Here is a 22,848-nt window from a genome sequence, read left to right on the forward strand (position 1 = left end):
CATCCGCCCTGACAGATGGAACCATCTTCGAGAGAATCAGAATTTGCTTTAAAGCAACTGGTCAGTCATTCTGCAGAAGATATTTTTACATAATATTGGACTACTATTCCATCAAAGTTTGCCCTACTCATGAATTTTCCTTATTTTAAATTTCTCATGTAGAGAATAGAAGACAAAACTATAAAACATTAATGACATATAAGCAAAAAAATTAAAACAAACAAAACCAATTAGAATGTATAATCTGATTGACCGCGCCACACCAAATTTCAATTCTCTCGTTTAAAAACATCCAGTAGCTGGTTGAGCGATGCCAATCGGCCAAACTGTCATCCAATAAAGTGGCGCTACTTGAAGGAATCGCCAAATGTTTTGAATTTTTAACACTTTTTGGTTTAAATGATTCCATAGTGTTATCATAGTTTGAATGTCTTCCACTATATTATTCTACAATGTACAAAAACCTTAACATGCGTATGTTCCACTACTGTATGGGGTAGGTTTAAAATATGCAAAAACGGGCACATAGTCTGATGGAATTACAAAAAAGCGTGGTTGGTAGGTTAGTATGGTTGTTGGTCAGAGAGAATAAGTTGTCGGTTGGGAGTTAGCTTGTTATGCTGACCATGGTAGAACTTAGTCGGATATTTTGGTTGACACCTAACTGTACTTTGCAGATCCTGATTGAAGTGTAGGACATTGAAGTCGACTAGATCTGCCAGGCCACAGGGTTGTGATAAACTTACCGCCTGACTCTGAAGTGTGGACGACCAGTAACGCTTATGACGGAGGAGGTTTGCTGGACAGATGCAGTTCAGGGCCAATCTGGGCAGTACTTGAAGTTCCTCCCACACACTACCATCGATCTGGCGAACCGGCAGAAGAACAACGGCTTTGACTGTCGTTTTAACAACAAGTTTTACAGAGATGGAGATATCCATAACCTACGGTGCCACTCCACCATTTTCAATGCACAGTAAGTACACTAGTCGGATAAATAAAATATCACAACAGGCCTGATGCAGAAAACACAGCACAGCAAATTTTGTCCGGTACAACTTACTAACAATGGTGACCAAACAAACATCTACGCCTAGACCCACAGTGGATCTTTTCGGATGTCAGGTAAAGCTTCCAAGTATGCAAGAAGATAGTTGGTGAAAATGCTTTTAATGAGCAATATTGATATATTTAGAACCATCCATTTTGATAGTAACTTGAGTCACACAATTGCATATGTTGTCGTGGTCCTCCCATACGACTCGGGAAAGCATGCAGTATAATAGCAGTTATGTGAAATTTCACAACCGAGTGATTGATGGCTCCTTTCCAATACATACTTGCGGTCTCTGTATTCTGGAGACAGCAAGGACATGATCGATGCTGGGCTGCCTTTTGACAAATAAAAAATACTTCTATCTTATAACTTCTCTTCGTCCCCACATTTTCATTTACAGTAATGTCAAGCACGGCCTATCCACCCGCCACCTGTTTTCGTGCAAAGCTGCTTGCTGAGAAGCACACCAGCCACCATACCAGGAGGGCATTTAATACAATCAACATTTTGGACAAACCATCAGTGAGAGTAAATGCACGAGAAACCCAACTTCTAGTTTAGTCTTTTGTATAGAGGGATTTGAACCAAAAAATAACAACGTACTAGAATCGGAAGTTACACACACACTAGCCGAATACCACATTTAAAACAACTGTTCAGCATTCTCTGACATTTTATCCTAGTATAAATTTCCTGTTTTAGGTCGCATATATCACCACTTATTTTAAGAATGTGAAATTCTCGCAATGAATCGCGCGGATAATTTATTTTCAGCTTTATTTTTAATCACTTCCCAGTGGGGTCAGAACGCTTCGGGTAGCCTTCCACAAGGTTCCAAAATCACCATAAATTGAGGAACATTTGGCCCATTCCCCCTGACAGAGCTGAATGTAACTGAGTCAGGTTGTAGGGCTCCTCTCGCACACTGCTTATTTCAGTTCTGGCCCAAAAATATTTCTATAGTGATGACGAGCAGCGCTTTGTGCATGGCCCACTCCAATACCTTGACTTTTGTCCTAACATTTGCCACAACTTTTCTGACCACTATGCTGGGTCCATGTGCCATTTGGCCAAGAACCCCATTTGCAACAAGCAGTCCCTGACTGACTTGCTTGAGAATGTTGTTCAATATATCCACATAAATTCCTACTCATGATCCATCTATTTTGTGAAGTGCACCATCCCTCTGCAGAAAAACAACCCCACAACATGATGCTGCCACCCCCGTGCTTCCCGGTTGGGATGTGTTTTTGGCTGCAAGCCTCCCTTTTTCTCCCAAAACATAACGATGGTCATTATGGCCAAACAGTTCTATTTTTGTTTCATCAGACAGAGGACATTTCTCCAAAAAGTACAATCTTTCCCTAGTGCAGTTGCAAACCGTAGTCTGGCTTTTTATGGTGGTTTTGGAGCAGTGGCTTCTCCTTGCTGAGCGCCTTTCAGGTTATGTCGGAATAGGACTTTTTTGCTGTGGATATAGATACTTTTGTACCTGTTTCCTCAGCATCTTCACAAGGTCCTTTGCTGTTGTTCTGGATCGATTTGCACTTTTGTGACCAAAGTACGTTCATCTCTAGGAGACAGAACACATCTCCTTCCTGAGCGGTATGACGGCTGCGTTGTCCCATGTGTTTTATACTTGCGTACTATGTTTTTACAGATGAATGTGGTCCTTCAGGCGTTTGGAATTGCTCCCAGGAATGAACCAGACTTGTGGAGTCTACATTTTTTTTCTGAGCGTTGACTGACTTCTTTTGATTTCCCCATGATTGTCAAGCAAAGAGGCACTGAGTTTGAAGGTAGGCCTTGAAATACATCTCACAGGTACACCTCCAATTGACTCAAATGATGTCAATTAGCCTATCATTAGCTTCTAAAGCCATGACATAATTTTCTGGAATTTTCCAAACTGTTTAAAGCACAGTCAACTTAGTGTATGTAAACGCTGACCCACTGGAATTGTGATACAGTGAATTATAAGTTAAATAATTTGTCTGTAAACAATTGTTGTAAAAATGACTTGTGTCATGCACAAAGTAGATGTCCTAACCGACTTGCCAAAACTATAGTTTGTTAACAAGAAAATTTGTGTGAGTGTTGAAAAACGAGTTTTAATGACTCCAACCTAAGTGTATGTAAACTTCCGACTTCAACTGTATATTGTCATGTGCACTACGTCAACGCGCAGCCTTTTATATGCAACAGTCATTTTCATGGAACATGTCTGTGTGGAAAATGAGCATATTGTTTTATGCAGATTTTAGAATATCACATGAAAATATCACCAATTGGATGGAACCCAGCTATTGAGACTAACCTAAATGCATAGAGGAGGTTTACCAGGTATTGAGCCACAATTCAGAAAGATGTATGCCAAGTTCCGAAACATCTAAACAAAATGTCTCTTAACAAGACATTAGTCTGTCATTACCTGCAAATTTCACATGGAATTTATTCTCTGGCTTCAGAATCTGGACGTAAATGGGGCACTTTGGAGCGAATCCTTCACAGCCAAGCTCGCAAAATGGTCTGATGGTCCTTAAAGTAAACAAGACAAAAAATATACATTAGAGGTCATTTTTATTTGTTTAACTGTTTATGATTGATTGCTTTATGCACTGGTTAAAAGACTGGCCACTAGAGGTATTGTTACGGCAGATGAGCAACACAAAGTCCCCCCGTCTACCTTGTATAGTATGTCCTATTATAAGTGATGCTCTTGCGCGGTATGTACCATAGTATTGTCAACTCACTTTGCAATTAAAATATTTTGTAACAAAAAAGGCAGATGTATTTTAGCGCACAATGCTATTGCCAGTCTGATCAGACCATAGCTTCAACTCTACAAAACTAAATCAACTGTGTATCAGAATTAGAGGCATGTTCTATGACTCATACCCTACAGTCACTTGTATACAGTTCTAATAAACTGTAATAGACCTAATAGAACTCTAATAGAGCTCTAATACAACTATAAGAACTCCAACAGAAACTAATAGAAACTCTAATAGAGCTCTAATAAAACTTATATAGAACTCCAATAGAACTAATAGAAACTCTAATAAACTATTAACAAACTCTAATAAAACTCTAATAGAACTCTAATAAACTAATATAACTATATAACTAATATAAGTCTCTATACCTATAGAAATTGAATAGATGAATATAACCTAATAAAACGAATAGAACAAATAGAACTCAATAGAATAATATAACTCTAATAACTAATATAACTCTAATATAACTAATAGAACTCTAATACAACTCTATATAACTAATACAACTCTAATAGAATTAATATAACCAATAGAACTAATAGAACTCTAATAAACTAATAAATCCAATAGAACTAATCAGAAACTCTATACAACTCTAATATAACTAATAACTCTAAAGAACAATAGAACTAAAGAATAATAGAACTCTAATAGAACTAATAGAAGACTCAATAGAACTAATAAACTCTAATATAACTAAAACAAAACTCTAATAAAACTCTAATAGACTCTTAATATAACTAATAATAACTCTAATATAATAATTAACTCTAATATAGCTCTAATAGAAATTGAATAGATAATATAACTCTAATAAAACTAATAGAACAAATAGAACTCTAATAGAACTAATAAACTCTAAAATAACTAATATAACTCTAATATAACTAATATAAAACTCTAATACAAACTCTAATATAACTAATACAATCTATAGAATTAATATAACTCTAAATAGAACTAATAGAACTTCTTAAATAGAACTAATAAACTCTAATAGAACTAATAAACTTAATAGAACTAAAAACTCTAATAGAACAATAGAACTCTTATATTAGAGTTATATTAGTTATATTAGAGTTCTATTAGAGTTTTATTAGAGTTTTGTTATAGTTCTATTAGAGTTCTATTAGTTCTATTGGAGTTCTATTAGAGTTTTATTAGAGCTCTATTAGAGTTCTATTAGTTCTGTTGGAGTTCTATTATAGTTGTATTAGAGCTCTATTAGAGTTCTATTAGGTCTATTACAGTTTATTAGAACTGTAATACAAGTGACTGTAGGGTATGAGTCATAGAACATGCCTCTAATTTCTGATACAGCAGTTGATTTAGTTTTGTAGAGTTGAAGCTATGGTCTGATCAGACTGGCAATAGCATTGTGGCGCTAAAATACATCTGCCTTTTTTGTTACAAAAATATTTTAATTGCAAAGTGAGTTGACAATACTATGGTACATACCGGCAAGAGCATCACTTATAATAGGACAAGTACCTATACAAGGTAGACGGGGGGACTTTGTGTTGCTCATCTGCCGTAAACATACCTCTAGTGGCCAGTCTTTTAACCAGTGCATAAAGCAATCAATCATAAAACAGTTCAAACAAATAAAAATGAACCTCTAATGTATTATTTTTGTCTTGTTTAACTTTAAGGACCATCAGACCATTTTGCGAGCTTGGGCTGTGAAGGATTTCGCTCCAAAGTGCCCCATTTACGTCCAGATTCTGAAGCCAGAGAATAAATTCCATGTGAAATTTGCAGGTAATGACAGACTAATGTCTTGTTAAGAGACATTTGTTTAGATGTTTCGGGAMCTTGGCATACATCTTTCTGAATTGTGGCTCCAATACCTGGGTAAACCCTCCTCTATGCATTTAGGTTAGTCTCAATAGCTGGGTTTCCATCCAATTGGTGATATTTTCATGTGAATATTCTAAAATCTGCATAAAAACAATATGCTCATTTTCCACACAGASATGTTCCATGAAAATGACCTGTTGCATATAAAAGGCTGCGCGTGATGACGTAGTGCACATGACAATATACAGTTGAAGTCGGAAGTTTACATACACTTAGGTTGGAGTCATTAAAACTCGTTTTTCAAACACTCCACAAATTTCTTGTTAACAAACTATAGTTTTGGCAAGTCGGTTAGGACATCTACTTTGTGCATGACACAAGTCATTTTTACAACAATTGTTTACAGACAAATYATTTAACTTATAATTCACTGTATCACAATTCCAGTGGGTCAGACGTTTACATACACTAAGTTGACTGTGCCTTTAAACAGCTTGGAAAATTCCAGAAAATTATGTCATGGCTTTAGAAGCTTATGATAGGCTAATTGACACGTCATTTGAGTCATTGGAGGTGTACCTGTGATGTATTTCAAGGCCTACCTTCAAACTCAGTGCCTCTTTGCTTGACATCATGGGGAAATCAAAAGAAGTCAGTCAAGACCTCAGAAAAAAAATGTAGACCTCCACAAGTCTGGTTCATTCCTTGGGAGCAATTCCAAACGCCTGAAGGTACCACATTCATCTGTCAAACAATAGTACGCAAGTATAAACACCATGGGACAACGCAGCCGTCATACCGCTCAGGAAGGAGATGTGTTCTGTCTCCTAGAGATGAACGTACTTTGGTACAAAAAGTGCAAATCGATCCAGAACAACAGCAAAGGACCTTGTGAAGAATGCTGAGGAAACAGGTACAAAAGTTCTATATCCACAGCAAAACAAGTCCTATTCCGACATAACCTGAAAGGCCGCTCAGCAAGGAAGAGCCACTGCTCCAAAACCACCATAAAAAAGCCAGACTACGGTTTTGCAACTGCACATGGGGAAAAGATTGTACTTTTTGGAGAAATGTCCTCTGTCTGATGAAACAAAAATAGAACTGTTTGGCCTAATGACCATCGTTATGTTTGGAGGAAAAGGGGAGGCTTGCAAGCCAAAAAACACCATCCCAACCGGGGAAGCACGGGGGTGGCAGCATCATGTTGTGGGGTTGTTTTTTCTGCAGAGGGACTGGTGCACTTCACAAAATAGATGGCATCATGAGGTAGGAAAATTATGTGGATATATTGAAGCAACTTTCTCGAGACATCAGTCAGGAGTTAAAGCTTGGTTGGCAAATGGGTCTTCCAAATGGACAGACCCCAAGCATACTTCCAAAGTTGTGGCAAAATGGCTTAAGGACAAAGTCAAGGTATTGGAGTGGCCATCACAAAGCCCTGGCCAATCCTATAGAACATTTTTGGGCCAGAACTGAAAAGAGCATGTGCGAGCAAGGAGCCCTACAAAACCTGACTCAGTTACATCAGCTCTGTCAGGGGGAATTGGCCAAAATTCACTCAACTTATTTTGGGAAGCTTGTGGAAGGCTACCCGAAGCGTTCTGACCACTGGGAATGTGATTAAAAATAAAAGCTGAAATAAATAATTATCTCCGCTATTATTCTGACATTTCACATTCTTAAATAAGTGGTGATCTAACTGACCTAAAACAGGAAATTTTTACTAGGATTAAATGTCAGGAATTGTGCACTGAGTTAAAATGTGTTTGGCTAATGTGTATGTAAACTTCCGACTTCAACTGTATTTTGTGGTTAATTCCCATATACCAATAAAGACTAAAACTTAATGTGGTTTCTCTCGCATTTCAACTCTACTGATGGTTTTGTTTCCCCCAAAAATGTTGATTGTATTACAAATGTGCCCACTCTGGTATTGGCTCGTGTGCTCTAGCCAACAGCTTTGCAGAAACAGTGCGGGTAGGATAGCCTACATTATGAAATGAAAATGTGGACGAAGAGGTTAAGAGACTAAAGTATTTTTATTTGTCAAAAGGGCAGCCCAGCATCGATCATGCTTGCTCCAGAATAAGAGCCTCATATTATTGGAAAGGACATCAATCACCGTTGTGAACTTTCACTACCTAATAAACTGCATGCTTTCCCGAGTCGTAGTGGGAGGACCACACAACATATCATTGTGTGACTCCAAGTTTACTTCAAAATGATGGTTTATTATATCAATATTTGCTCATTAAAAGCATTTTCACCAACATTTCTTGCATATTGAACTTTACCGACACCAAAAGATCCACTTGTCTAGCGTATTTTGTTTTGTCACCCATTTTATGAGTTACCGGACAAATTTGCGTGTTTCCATCAGGCCTGTTGTGATATTTTTTTATCCGACATGTACTTACTTGCATGAAAGGTTGGATGGAACCTGGTTATGGAATCTCATCTCTGTAAGACTCTTTTAAAACGACATCAAAACTTGTTCTTCTCCGTTTCCCAGATCATGTAGTGTGTGAGGAGGAATTCAAGTATGCCAGATTGCCCTGAACTGCATCTGTCCAGCAACCTCCTCCCTCATAACTTAGCTGGTCCACACTTCACCAAGGCCGGTAAGTTACACAACCCCCTGCACCCTCCATATCTAGTCGACTCTTCAATGGTCTACACTCCATAGGATCTGCAAAGTACAGTAGGCACCCCACCTACCACTAAGTCTCTACGACCATCCCACCAACCCCCCCCCACTAAGTCTCTACCACGCCACCAACCAACCCACCAACCCACCCCACTCAGAACCCGCCCCACCATCCCCCCGCACCACTCAAGTCTCTACCCAGCAACCGCACCCCCCCCACTACTAAGTTTCTACCCCCTACCACCAAGTCTCTACCACCTACACTAGTCTCTACCACCAAGTCTCTGTGCCCACCAACCACCTACCACCAAGTCTCTACCACGCTACCACTAAGTTTCTAGCCGCTCCCACCCCCACCTACCACTAGTCTTAGCCGTCGCACCCAGCAACCTCGCCCCCACCACTAAGTTTCTAACCCAGTCCTAACCCCCCCCCTCCCCACTAAGCTTTCTACCCCACCTAGCCACTATGTCTCTACCCTCACCAGCACAGCACCCCCCCACCACTAAGTTTTCTCCCCACCAACCTACCCAACCCCCCCCCCCCCACATAGTGTTTCTACCCACCTACCACTAATCCTCTACCCAGCAACCACCAACCCCCCCACCCACTAAGTTTCTACCCACCACCCCCCCCGACACCTCCCCTAACCACCAAGTCTTCTACCCAGCACCAACGCCACCAAGTCTCTACCGCACCCACCCCACCACAAAGTCTTCCACCCACCACCACCGAGTCTCTATCTCCCACCAACCCACCAAGTCTCTACCCCACCAAGTCTCCAAGCCCACCCACCAAGTCTCTACCCACCAATCCCCCAAGTTCCACCCACCAAGTCTCTAACCCACCACCTCCCACCAAGTCTCATACCGCCCATCACCACCCAAGTCTCTTACCCCCAAACCCACCAAGTCTCTACCCACCATCCCACCAAGTCTCTACCCACCATCCCACCAAGTCTCTACCCACCAATCCACCAAGTCTCTACCCACCAACCCACCACATTTCTACCCACCAAGTCTCTACCCACCAACCCACCAAGTCTCTACCCACCAAGTCTCTACCCACCAAGTCTGTGAAAGGGAGAAATGCTACAGACCCTCATATTGTACCTATTTAATTGTCTGCAGCGAAAGCCCAGACTGAACCCAACTAAAAGTATCACTTCATATGAATACCCTCGTAGTGCTTTACACAGCATTATATAGCAGCTCATAAGATGTTATAATTATGCTTATAATGCATTATGAATAGTGTATTCCCAGGAAGTGTTACCAAACATTTCTCTGTGTGCTTCAGGGAGGGGCAGCAGTCTCCAGAGGAGTGGCACAGGACTTATGGCAAGTGTTCGGGGAATGAGGTTTACAACATCGTCATGAGAGACAGCATCTTCTTCTCAGAGTACATGGGGAAAAGCTTCCCCTACGCCTCCTTCCACGCGCATAAGAAGTAAGTAGCTAACACCAATACCTCTTAGCGTGGTCCCAGGGTCAAGGGTCGCTTCTCTTATTAAGCCTCACTACTGTCAAATCACCACATTTTCTTCTGATACCGGTTCCAATGATTTGATTTTCTGTGCTATTTCAGTTGTAGCCATGGATGGGAACAGACATGTGGGCTCAGAAACTCAATACCCAATAACCACGTATCCAGTACACACATAAGATTGAAAGGTTCACTGATCCTACACATTTAAAACCAGCCCTATTTATGAGTCTTCTAATTCGGGTGACAATATGTAGGTCAAAGGTCAAGAGTAGGGCCCTGACCACATGACCTTACCAGGAAAAGCTTTGGGCATAGAGAAAACTCTAGTTACTGTATAGGCTAGAAATGGGCCCCCGAGTTTCTCCTGGTCTCGTTGTGTGGTCAGGAAAACTCAGGGCCCCAGACAATGGCTTTGAACAGACATCACTCTCCCTCTTCGTATTGCCCTCTAAACCTCCAGCCTATGTGATCTAACCCTAACCCTATATCTCTATCTCTGTCCTCAGGTATGGCGTGTGTCTGATCGGGGTGTGCCGGAAGGACAGTAAGAGCATCCTGCTGAACCCCGGGCCACAGTTCAGAATGAGCCCCAATGACAGCTGCTTCTACATCAACATCACTAAGGAGGAGAACACTACCTTTAAGACCCAGAGGGAGAGGACGGGTAGCYGGCCCTGCTTGCCTGTACACAGTGTAATCGCCTGCATGGGTCAGTAATATGACTTCTGTTCCAATACCACCTAGTATGAAGTGATGTATTGTACAAGTATATTAAGCAGTGGTGTAAAGTTCTTCAGTAAAAATACTTTAAAGTAGTACTTAGTAGTAGTAGTTTCGTAGTATTTTYGGAAAAATTATAAATGAATTGACTTGTAAGACACAGAAATATGCCCACAATAAATAGTATTTTGGAAACGTTGTATGTTCTTTGTATCCTTCCTTGTTCAGGCACTGTGGCCATAGACCTCCAGGACACAGGCTGTGGGCCCTCTCTCTGTCTCCCCCCGGAGGACATCAAGGGTAACAGCAGGAGGCCCAGCATCGGCCCCGTGCTAGAGGTGCCAGACACTTCCTCTATGCACACAGGTGACCTCTATAGCGACCAATCAGAGGACGAGACCATGCCCTCCAACGAGGACCTATCAACTGAGGAGTATGTTTTATTTTATTTTTCACAGGAGGTTGGTGGCACCTTAATTGGGGAGGGCGGGCTCGTGTTAATGGCTGGAACAGAATAGTATCAGATACATCAAACACATGGTTGGATGCCTTTCCATTAGCGATGTTACAGCCATTATTATGGGCCGTTCTCCCCTTCAGCAGCCTCCACTGTTATTTATATAAGATACAATGCAATATGTCTTACTTCTTATTCTTAAAGTAGATTTTTGGGGAGGATGTAAGCCTTATGGTCATTATCAATAGAGTTAGTTGTTTCCAAATGTGGTCCTGGAGTGCTGCAGTGYGTGCAGGGTTTTGTTCTATCTCAGCACTAACACACTTGATTCAATTAGTCATGGTCCAGAACACAGGAGGTTGGTGGCACCTTAATTGGGTAGGATTCGCTGGTGGTRATGACTGGAGCGGAACATTAAAGTGTTTGATGCCATTCCATTTGCTCTGTTCCAGCCATTATTACTATGATCCGTTATCCTCTCAGCAGCCTCCTGTGGTCCAGAATGAAGACCATGCATAGATTGAATCATGTAGGTTAGTGTTGGGCTGGAACAAAAGCTTGCATAACCAGTAGCTTTCCAAGACTGGAATTGGAGACCCACTGCGGTAGATGATGCATTGTGAGACAATCATGACATTTGTTTGGCCATTCACTTGAATGGGAGATCCACATCCTACTGCCCACCCCTGCAGTAAAATATGAATTGTGTGTCTGTTTATTTCAAGCTATATGAAAGGCTTTCCTCCCAACCTGCCCTACATCGGTAGTTCTCCRACACTGTGCCATCTATTGAAGGAGAAAGTACCATACTGTTGCCTCAGACTGGAAAAGGTAAATTATGAAAGTCACTTATTCAGTTAAATCAATATACTGTAGGTAGTTTTAAGTCATGTTCACCTTTTGCAATGTTGAGGCTGGTTTCCAGACACAGATTAAGCCGAGTCCTAAACTAAAAAAGCATGCACAATGGAGAATCGCTATCCGTGTCCAGGAAATCGGCCCACAAGTACAGCCTATGTTAAATATACTGTATATATATATATATATATATATATATATATATATATATATATATATATTAATATATATAATTTAAAAAGCAACAACGTTTATTTCCCCCACAGGGTTGTAACCATAACAACTTTGAGGATGCCAAAGCCTACAGCTTTAAGAACAAGCTGATCATTGTGTCKGCTGAGACGGCGGGGAATGGACTGTACAACTTCATCSTCCCGCTTAGAGCTTCCTACAGACTAAAGAAAGAGCTGAACCCCATTGTGCTSCTCCTGGATAATCAGTAAGAAGACCGTTTCAAAACATCCTGTTATCCTTTTTATTCAGCTGCCCTCTTGACCAGGTCTCCCATTTAAAAAAGGTAAGGTTGCCAGATTCCCTTTCCCCATATCACAGTTTTTCCAGAAATCTTGGTTGGAATATTCCAGACATAATTAGGGAATAAGCAGAATCTTATTCCCAGGATTTCTGGAAACCTGGGAATTTGGCGAAAGCTACTGGAATATTGCAACCAGAAAAAGAGGTCTGCTGACCTCAATGAGATGTCCTGAGGAAATGAAAACATTTCGCTCTTTCTCCCTTTGGGGAATATATCTAAATATGTTTTTTGATAAACGGAAAGAGACATCTGTTTACGAAACACCTAAAAATGTAAGGAATTACATTCGGTGATTTTCAAATAAGCCTACACTTGTAACCTGAATTGATACGTCCGCGCACGATGATTGATGTGTCCACGTGCGTCTCGTTCTCRGCCACTCATCTCTGCCTTAGCAAATTTGACACACATCATTTTGGAGTGTATTTTCCASTAGTTTTCAAGTCCATTTGCTCATTTTTCATGCGACTGGCATGAGGTAATGATAAGTAATATTACAAAAGTAACTGTGTCTTTCGGATATGTCTGGTTGGGTACTGTGACATCAAAAATAACAATATCTGTGCATATGGACAATAAATATCTATTCAATTTAATTATATTAAATTATATTATATTCTGTTCTATTCTATGTTGTTGTGGTGTGTTCTGTTGTCTCTGTTTTGAATCAAATAAAAATAGTTCCTACACACTGAAGAAGGCTGTAAAGCCAAAACGTCTGTGAATGCCATCCCTAATGCAGTAAAACATTTAAAACATTGAATAATGAAGTAAGCTTGATGAGACATATTGTTTTGTGCAAACCCATTACACCTCTTAGTTAGTCTGAATTGTGGGCTTTTACGCACCAGCCAAGCCTCGGTTCTCTTCTGATTAGTGTTCTGTTGTCTCACCAGGCCTGACACACAGTTCCTGGAGGCTGTCTGTGGGTTCCCTATGGTTTACTACATGGTGGGCTCCATCGATAAGTATGTGACACACAGCATCATCACACACCTTATAACCTTATACATCATCTTCTTTAGTGCCTGTTCTGCGAGTGTATGTGGCACTCTTCCACTTCTAGTCTCCCTATCAAGATTACATCTCAAGGAAATAGACTGAGTGAACCAAAAAAGCAATTTCTCATAAGTCCTGTGTAGAAAGTCACCTTCTTGACAGCCTCCAAGATGCTATCAGTTACGATTCTCTCTCCACAGTGAATCTGTCACAGATAATCCGTCATAGCTAGCTCATATGCAGAGTCCAGAGTTTTTCCTGGTCAGGGAAATGTGTAGTCATTTATGTCAAGTGTGTGTGTGCGTGCGTGCGTGCGTGTTTTCCTAGCCTGGATGACCTCCTGCGTTGCGGTGTGTCCTTTGCAGCCAACATGGTGGTGGTGGACAAGGAGAGCACCATGAGTGCAGAAGAGGACTACATGGCTGATGCCAAGACCATCGTCAATGTACAGACACTGTTCAGGTACCTCAACCCCTATCAATGTACAGACACTGTTCAGGTACCTCAACCCCTATCCAATCTACGCACTGTTACCAAAGGCCACTTGTCATGGTTTTAACCTTGGTCAAACTATTGTATAATACAATATACTGACCATATGTTCACACATTTTATGCAGCATTTCTATGACATCAAAAGTGTCATACAGGCTATTTTACTAAATCTTTAAACACAAGATAAAACATTTATAGGTGGTTTCAAAGAAGAGAATTATATGACAGTGATTTTTTTCAACCGTGTAGATTAAAGTACACACTCAGAGCTAGTTTCCTTGGCAACCTTGCCACACTGCATCAGGAATCCATTTGTTTTCTGATTGCTCTTGTGTCAGACAATTAATCAAAAAATGTCAACCACCTTATATAATTTTCACCAGACAATGTAGAAGCTTGCACAAACATTGAAACACTTTGATATGGGTTTATGTTTCATGAGCCACTGTTATTATTAACCTATATTTTAAACTGGGTGGTTCGAGCCTGAATGCTGATTGGCTGAAAGCCGTGATATATCAGACCATATACCACGGGTATGACAAAACATTTATTTTTACTGCTCTAATACGTTGGTAACCAGTTATAAAGAATAAGGCACCTCTGGGTTTGTGTATATGGCCAATATACCACGGCTAAGGGGCTGTATCCAGCCCAAACGCAACCTTAGCCGTGGTAAATTGGCCAATACCACACCTCCTCTCCTTATTGCTTGATTAGGTAGCTAGTATATACAGTGAGTATCGGTATCAGTTGCTCACTAAATAGTGATAATCCTGGAATGTGTTAGTACAGTAGATAGCGATGCTGTTTTGTTTGCTCACACGTTATTAGCTAGGCTATTATTTCATAGTTATTCATTTCATCCAGTCATTCATTTAAGGGAGTATATAAGTTTCAAATCAAGTTTATTTTATATAGCCCTTCGTACATCACTGATATCTCAAAGTGCTGTACAGAAACCCAGCCTAAAACCCCAAACAGCAAGCAATGCAGGTGTAGAAGCACGGTGGCTAGGAAAAACTCCCTAGAAAGTCCAAAACCTAGGAAGAAACCAGAGAGGAACCAGGCTATGAGGGGTGGCCAGTCCTCTTCTGGCTGTGCCGGGTGGAGATTATAACAGAACTATGCCAAGATGTTCAAAATATTCATAAGTGACAAGCATGGTCAAATAATAATCATGAATCATTTTCAGTTGGCTTTTCATAGCCGATCATTAAGAGTTGAAAATAGCAGGTCTGGGACAGGTGGCGGTTCCATAACCGCAGGCAGAACAGTTGAAACTGGAATAGCAGCAAGGCCAGGTGGACTGGGGACAGCAAGGAGTACAAAACATTAAGGACACCTGACTTATTCTAAAATTGATAACATCGTTTTTTCCCCCTCATCAATCTACACACAATACCCCATAATGACAAAGCAAAACAGGTTTTTAGAAATAAAAAGAAAARGTTATCAGACCTTTTACTCAGTACTTTGTTGAAGCACCTTTGGCAGCGATTACAGCCTCAGGTCTTCTTGGGTATGACGCTACAAGCTTGGCACACATGTATTTGGGGAGTTTCTCCCATTCTTCTCTACAGATCCTCTCAAGCTCTGTCAGGTTGGATGGGGAGCGTTGCTACACAGCTATTTTCAGGTCTCTCCAGAGATGTTCGATGGGGTTCAAGTACAGGCTCTGGCTGGGCCAATCAAGGACATTCAGAGACTTGTCCCAAAGCAACTCTGCATTGTGCTAGCTGTGTGCTTAGGGTTGTTGTCCTGTTGGAAGGTGAACTTTCGCCCCAGTCTGAGGTCTTGAGAACTCTGGAGCAGGTTTTCATCAAGGATCTCTCTCTACTTTGCTCTGTTCATCTTTCCCTCGATCCAGACTTCCGTGCTGCAGATGATTGTCCTTCTGGAAGGTTCTCCCATCTCCACAGAGACTCTGGAGCTCTGTCAGAGTGACCATCGGGTTCTTGGTCACCTCCCTGACCAAGGCCCTTCTCTCCCGATAGCTCAGTTTGGCCAGGTGGCCAGCTCTAAGAAGAGTCTTGATTGTTCCAAACTTCTTCCATTTTAGAATGATGGAGGCCACTGTGTTCTTGGGGACCTTCAATGCTGGAGACATTGTTTGGTACCCTTCCCCATATCCGTGCCTCAACACAATCCTGTCTTGGAGCTCTACGGACAATTCCTTCGACCTCATGGCTTGGTTTTTGCTCTGACATGCACTTTCAACTATGGGACCTTGTATAGACAGGTGTGTGCCATTCCAAATCATGTCCAATCAATTGAATTTACCACAGGTAGACTCCAATCAAGTTGTAGAAACATCTCAAGGATGATCAATGGAAACAGGATGCACCTGAGCTCAATTTCGAGTCTCATAGCAAAGGGTCTGAATACTTATGTAAATAAGGTATTTCTGTTTTTTATTTTTAATAAATTAGAAAAAAAATCTAAAAACCTGTTTTCCCTTTGTCATTATGGGGTATTGTGATGTCATTATGCCATAATGACATCACAATACCCCATAATGATTATGGGGTATTGTGATGTCATTATGGGGTATTGTGATGTCATTATGTTGTATTGTCTGTAGATTGATGAGGACATTTTTTTACTTAATCCATTGTAGAATAAGGCTGAACGTAACAAAATGTGGAAAAAGGGAAGGGGTCTGAATACTTTCCGAATGCACGTTTTTTCACGCTCAACAGTTTCCCATGTGTATCAAGAATGGTCCACCATCCAAAAGACATCCAGACAACTTGATACATCTGTGGGAAGCATTGGCGTCAACATGGCCCAGAATCCCTGTGGAACGCTGTCGACACCTTGTCAGATATTAGGAAGGTGTTTCTAAAGTTTGGTCAACTCAGTGTATTTTGGATGTCACATTTGATTACAAAGTTGACATTTTGTTCTGCCATTGTGATTTTCTGTTTTATTTTGTTCAGTTAATCTCAGCTATATTGTGTTTCTTCTCATCCAGGTTGTTCTCCAGTCTCAGTATCATCACCGAGCTAACCCACCCCGCCAACATGAGGTTTATGCAGTTCAGAGCTAAGGACTGGTACTCTCTGACTCTCTCTAAACTGGAGAAGGTAAGCCGTCACTGAATGTACACCAACTGTACTTCAAGGCCGAGTTTCAGTCCAAGGCGCGTTATAGAGAAACACACTTGACAGCTGACAATTAGCATTTTAAAAGCAATGTCCCCGACGTTTGCGGAGATTGCATTCATGCTGAAGATGTCAACTCAAGCGTCAATTAAAAGGCGCGTTGTCGACTGTTCAGTGTGTTGCTCTATAATACGCCTTGGATTGAATCCCAGCCCAAACTATGTAGATGTCTCTAGCTCTATAAATGCAAAGTTTACAACTAGTTATTCTTGTCTGCAGTAGCAAAGGCTATGGACCAGGTTTGGAGTCAGTTCCAGTTAAATTCCAGTCAATTGAGGAAGTAGACTGAAACTCAAATTCTCTTTAATGCTTTTCAATTAGAAAAATATATACTTGGAATTTGGGTTACTTTCTGAATTGACTGGAATTGAAATGGAATTGACCCCAACCCTGGTACGAAATATATACATTGAGTAGCCTTCAAAGGCTACTGACTACATTGAGTAGCCTTCAAAGGCTACTGACTACATTGAGTAGCCTTCAAAGGCTACTGACTACATTGAGTCGTCTTCAAAGGCTACTAACTATACATTGAGTAGTCTTCAAAGCAAAGGAAGAGAAGGTTAAACAATCATTATGTGAAGACTGGACAGTACATACAGTACAAGCATAGAATTTTTCCACGGCCCTCTCAAACAACACCAGACGTTGGATCTTTTTTTCTGAGAGAAATGATTATTCCCATTCATAGACACATGTGACATGTAACATTTTCAGGGGTAATATGACGGGTATTATGTTATGCGTAGGCATCCTTTCCTTAACAAGTATTCAATATAGTTCCTGTTGCGGTGCATCTTCCACCTCACATCAGTATCGACCACCGGGTGGCGCTCTCTCTCTTTCAAATATCCTAAGCCTCTTCTTGAGCACCCCCATTTGGTCCGTTCCAGTTGTAACACCTGAAAGACTTGATGATAATCAGGTTATACTGTACTGCAATAGACTGGTTTATTCAAGGAAAGGTTTGCAGAACGCTGCCCTAACATCCCACTGGGCAAAAACTGGTTGAATAAAAGTTATTCCACTTTATCTCATCCAAATAATTCAATGTGATGACATTGAATCAACATGGAAAACTGATTGGATTTTACCCAACTTTGAACCTAAATTCAAAGACGGTGATTTTTTTATTTAAATTCACGTTAGATGACAACTCAAGCAAAAGTCAATCATAACTAGATGTTGAACTGACGTCTGTGCCCAGTGGGATTAGTGTGTTGKTGTTTCTGTCCCCCCGTTACATGTCTATGGGAGCTAAAAGAGCTTTGTGATTCTTGCATGTGTTGGAAAGAGCTCTACAAATAAAATGTATTATTATTTATTATTATTATTTATTAGAAAGAGCGGGAGAAAGGCTCCAACCTGGCCTTCATGTTTCGCCTGCCGTTCGCTGCAGGGAGGGTCTTCAGTATCGGCATGCTGGACACTCTCCTCTACCAGGTAACCAGGCAGGATCCACCTGTTCTGTACAGCAGGACCCACCTGTTCTGTACAGCTGGACCCACATGTTCTGTACAGCAGGACCCACCTGTTCTGTACAGCTGGACCCACATGTTCTGTACAGCTGGACCCACCTGTTCTGTACAGCAGGACCCACCTGTTCTGTACAGCTGGACCCACCTGTTCTGTACACAGCAGGACCCACCTGTTCTGTACAGCTGGACCCACCTGTTCTGTACAGCAGGACCCACCTGTTCTGTACAGCAGGACCCACCTGTTCTGTACAGCTGGACCCACCTGTTCTGTACAGCAGGACCCACCTGTTTCTGTACAGCAGGACCCACCTGTTCTGTACAGCTGGACCCACCTGTTTCTGTACAGCAGGACCCACCTGTTCTGTACAGCTGGACCCACTGTTCTGTACAGCTGACGAACCACCTGTTTGTACAGCAGACCACCTGTTCTGTACAGCAGTACCCACCTGTTCTGTACAGCTGGACCCACCTGTTCTGTAACAGCAGGACCCACCTGTTCTGTACAGCAGGACCACCTGTTCTGTACAGCAGGACCCACCTGTTCTGTACAGCTGGACCCACTGTTTGTACAGCTGGACCACTGTTTGTACAGCAGGACCCACCTGTTCTGTACAGCAGTGACCACCTGTTCTGTACAGCTGGACCCACCTGTTCTGTACAGCAGGACCCACCTGTTCTGTCAAGCAGGACCCACCTGTTCTGTACAGCTGGAGCCACCTGTTCTGTACAGCAGGACCACCTGTTCTTTACAGCAGGACCCACCTGTTCTGTACAGCTGGACCCACCTGTTCTGTACAGCAGGACCCACCTGTTCTTTACAGCAGGACCCACTGTTCTGTACAGCTGGAACCACCTGTTCTGTACAGCAGGACCCACCTGTTCTGTACTCCCAGATATTTTATGTTACATTATGCTACATTTATGTACATTTTAATGTGTAACATTCTTTTTACTGTCACAATGTGTTCATATGCATCCCAGTGTCCATATAATATAATGCTAGTCGAATTGGAATGTGTTGATTTCTGGATGACCAGGAATGACCCTTCTATGTACTGACTATGCACATGTCCTGTCCTGTCTGTCCTGTCTGCCATCCCAGTCGTTTGTCAAAGACTATATTATCTCCATCACCAGGCTGCTGCTGGGCCTGGACACCACCCCGGGCTCTGGCTTCCTCTGCTCTGTGAGTTACTCTCTGGGTGCATCTCAATGGTCAAAAGTGGTTTCCTCTCCACGTCTCAGACAGAAGGAGAGAAGACAAAGAGAGGAGGCGTCTTTAGACTATTGAGATTCACCCGTTGTACTGTACAGTAATCCTATGTGTGACAGCACAGCAACTAAGGTCAGAAAATAAACTCAGTGCAGGCTTTACTTGCCTTTCCAAATCCTTACACTGACAGGTAAAAGGGACTCCACGGTCATTTAAAATCATTGTACAGTTGTTCCTCCTGTAGAGAAATGGAGTTTGAAATGACCTTTTAGATGCAGATCTCTGAGGAGGACCTTTGGATCCAGACGTATGGAAGGCTCTATCAGAAACTGTGTTCCACCGTCGGTGACATTCCCATTGGCATCTACAGGACCGAGTCCCAGACAGCAGATTCCTCTGAGGAGGTGCCCTCTAGACCGCAAGGCTGTTTTAACATTGTTGACATTCATTTGTTTGGCTGTGAAATCCCATTTTAGGTTATTTTTTGTTGTTGTGTTAATTACATATTACAGTGGCATTGATTATGCTGTCATTCTGTCGTTTGTTACGTATACATGTTTAGTCTGTATGCTTTCATGGTTATTTAAGCATGTTACAACACATTAAGCAACATTAATGTCATTCATCTCTTTTCTTTTCATTTCCCATCATAAGCAATGCGAGCCATCCTCCCAAGTAAGTTCAGCCCTATTTGTGTGATTCCATGATTCCTATTTGTGTGATTCCATGATTCCTATTTGTGTGATTCTATGATTCCTATTTGTGTGATTCCATGATTCCTATTTGTGTGATTCCATGATTCGCGAAAAACAATAGATTTATTTTGCCAGACTGAATCAACTTTTTGTGCAGATGAGGTAGGTTTTCTTCCACTGTAATGTGTCTTGGTTAAATTGTGCTTGATAAACCACGTCGAGACTTGCCACTGGTGGTTATATCAGGAAGAAATCATTGTCAAACCAACTTCTACATTCTCTGGCCTCACTCTTGATCATTCGCTTTGTTCTGGGTCATTTCATTTGACCCTATTTGACTATAGACATACCATAGACTTCATTCATGTACAGTGGGGAGAACAAGTATTTGATACACTGCCGATTTTGCAGGTTTTCCTACTTACAAAGCATGTAGAGGTCTGTCATTTTTATCATAGGTACACTTCAACTGTGAGAGACGGAATCTAAAACAAAAATCCAGAAAATCACATTGTATGATTTTTAAGTAATTAGTAATTAATTTGCATTTTAATTGCATGACATAAGTATTGATCACCTACCAACCAGTAAGAATTCCGGCTCTCACAGACTGTTAGTTTTTCTTTAAGAAGCCCTCCTGTTCTCACTCATTACCTGTATTAACTGCACCTGTTTGAAACTCGTTACCTGTATAAAAGAAACCTGTCCACACACTCAATCAACAAGACTCCAACTCTCCACAATGGCCAAGACCAGAGAGCTGTGTAAGGACATCAGGGATAAATTGTAAACCTGTACAAGGCTGGGATGGGCTACAGGACAATAGGCAAGCAGCTTTGGTGAGAAGGCAACAACTGTTGCACAATTATTAGAAAATGGAAGAAGTTCAAGATGACGGTCAATACCCTCGGTCTGGGGCTCCATGCAAGATGCTCACCTCGTGGGCCTCAATGATCATGAGGAATGTGAGGGATCAGCCCAGAACTACACGGCAGGACCTGGTCAATGACCTGAAGAGAGCTGGGACCACAAGTCTCAAAGAAAACCATTAGTAACACACTACGCCGTCATGGATTAAAATCCTGCAGCGCACGCAAGGTCCCCTGCTCAAGCCAGCGCAATGTCCAGGCCCGTCTGAAGTTTGCCAATGACCACGGATGATCCAGAGGAGAATGGGAGAAGGTCAGTGGTCTGATGAGACAAAAATAGAGCTTTTTGGTCTAAACTCCACTCGCCGTGTTTGGAGGAAGAAGAAGGATGAGTACAACCCCAAGAACACCATCCCAACCGTGAAGCATGGAGGTGGAAACATCATTCTTTGGGGATGCTTTTCTGCAAAGGGACAGGACGACTGCACCGTATTGAGGAGAGGATGGATGGGCCATGTATCGCCGAGATCTTGACCAACAACCTCCTTCCCTCAGTAAGAGCATTGAAGATGGGTCGTGGCTGGGTCTTCCAGCATGACAACGACCCGAAACACACAGCCAGGGCGCAACTAAGGAGTGGGCTCCGTAAGAAGCATCTCAAGTCCTGGAGTGGCCTAGCCAGTCCCAGACCTGAACCCAATAGAAATCTTGGAGGGAGCCGAAAGTCCGTATTGCCCAGCGACAGCCCCGAAACCTGAAGGATCTGGAAAGGTCTGTATGGAGGAGTGGGCCAAAATCCCTGCTGCAGTGTGTGCAACCTGTCAAGAACTACAGGAAACGTATGATCTCTGTAATTGCAAACTAAGGTTTCTGTACCAAATATTAAAGTTCGCTTTCATGGATGTAATCAAATACTTATTGTCATGCAATTAAAAATGCCAATTAACTTACTTAAAGAAAACTATACCTATAGCAGATATGGACTTGCATTTTCTGGATTCTTTTAGTCTTTGTCACCCCTCCCGTCCTACTCTCACACTGTGCAGGGCGTTACCCCTTGATGCATATAACAATTACAGACACCATGCGTCATTGCATTAACTTTAAGTAGTGCTGAGAGAGACCTTCGCTCGGCACTAAATGGTGCAATCTGCGCTGACTTAGTGCATAATACACCGTATTTCTCCCCACCTGTACTACAGCGCATGCTCGCGATGGTAATTCCTCCGCTGATGTGTCTTCACAACTCAGCAGCCGTACAAACGGTTCTTAAACAGAAAAAAACGGCATAAACAATACCTAATTTGTCCAATAAAATCAAACTTTATTTAGTCAAAATGCGCCGAATACCAACAAGTGTATAAGATCCTTACCAGTGAATGCTTATACAAGCCCCCTTAACTAACAGTACCAAGGTCAAGAAGAAAGAAGTTAAGAAATTAGCAAATGACCCAAAAAGTAAAAATAATAAAAAGTAAACACAATAAAATTAACAATAACCCCAAGGCTATTCAGTTATGCAGGTGGAGGACTTAGACGACGCCACCTCAAGGAGCAGAGTCCGCGACGAAGAACGTCCTCCAATCGTCTC

The 22,848-nt window shown here is 41.7% G+C and overlaps 1 protein-coding gene across 1 annotated transcript in view; it reads left to right on the top strand.

Moving 5' to 3' along the window:
* Positions 1 to 22,848, top strand: part of LOC111979081 (potassium channel subfamily T member 2) — a 46,078-nt gene that overhangs the window by 17,050 nt on the left and 6,180 nt on the right. The window contains 16 exon segments of the mRNA XM_070449041.1: positions 5,490 to 5,598; positions 8,150 to 8,182; positions 8,185 to 8,254; positions 9,357 to 9,359; positions 9,584 to 9,733; positions 10,279 to 10,481; positions 10,721 to 10,925; positions 11,675 to 11,780; positions 12,074 to 12,246; positions 13,239 to 13,310; positions 13,669 to 13,803; positions 16,813 to 16,924; positions 18,344 to 18,445; positions 19,583 to 19,666; positions 19,966 to 20,097; positions 20,348 to 20,368. Coding sequence (XP_070305142.1) covers positions 5,490 to 5,598; positions 8,150 to 8,182; positions 8,185 to 8,254; positions 9,357 to 9,359; positions 9,584 to 9,733; positions 10,279 to 10,481; positions 10,721 to 10,925; positions 11,675 to 11,780; positions 12,074 to 12,246; positions 13,239 to 13,310; positions 13,669 to 13,803; positions 16,813 to 16,924; positions 18,344 to 18,445; positions 19,583 to 19,666; positions 19,966 to 20,097; positions 20,348 to 20,368 — 1,710 coding nt within the window.

The sequence above is a fragment of the Salvelinus sp. IW2-2015 genome, linkage group LG19 (assembly GCF_002910315.2).
Source record: "Salvelinus sp. IW2-2015 linkage group LG19, ASM291031v2, whole genome shotgun sequence".
Classification (NCBI taxonomy): Eukaryota; Metazoa; Chordata; class Actinopteri; order Salmoniformes; family Salmonidae; genus Salvelinus; species Salvelinus sp. IW2-2015.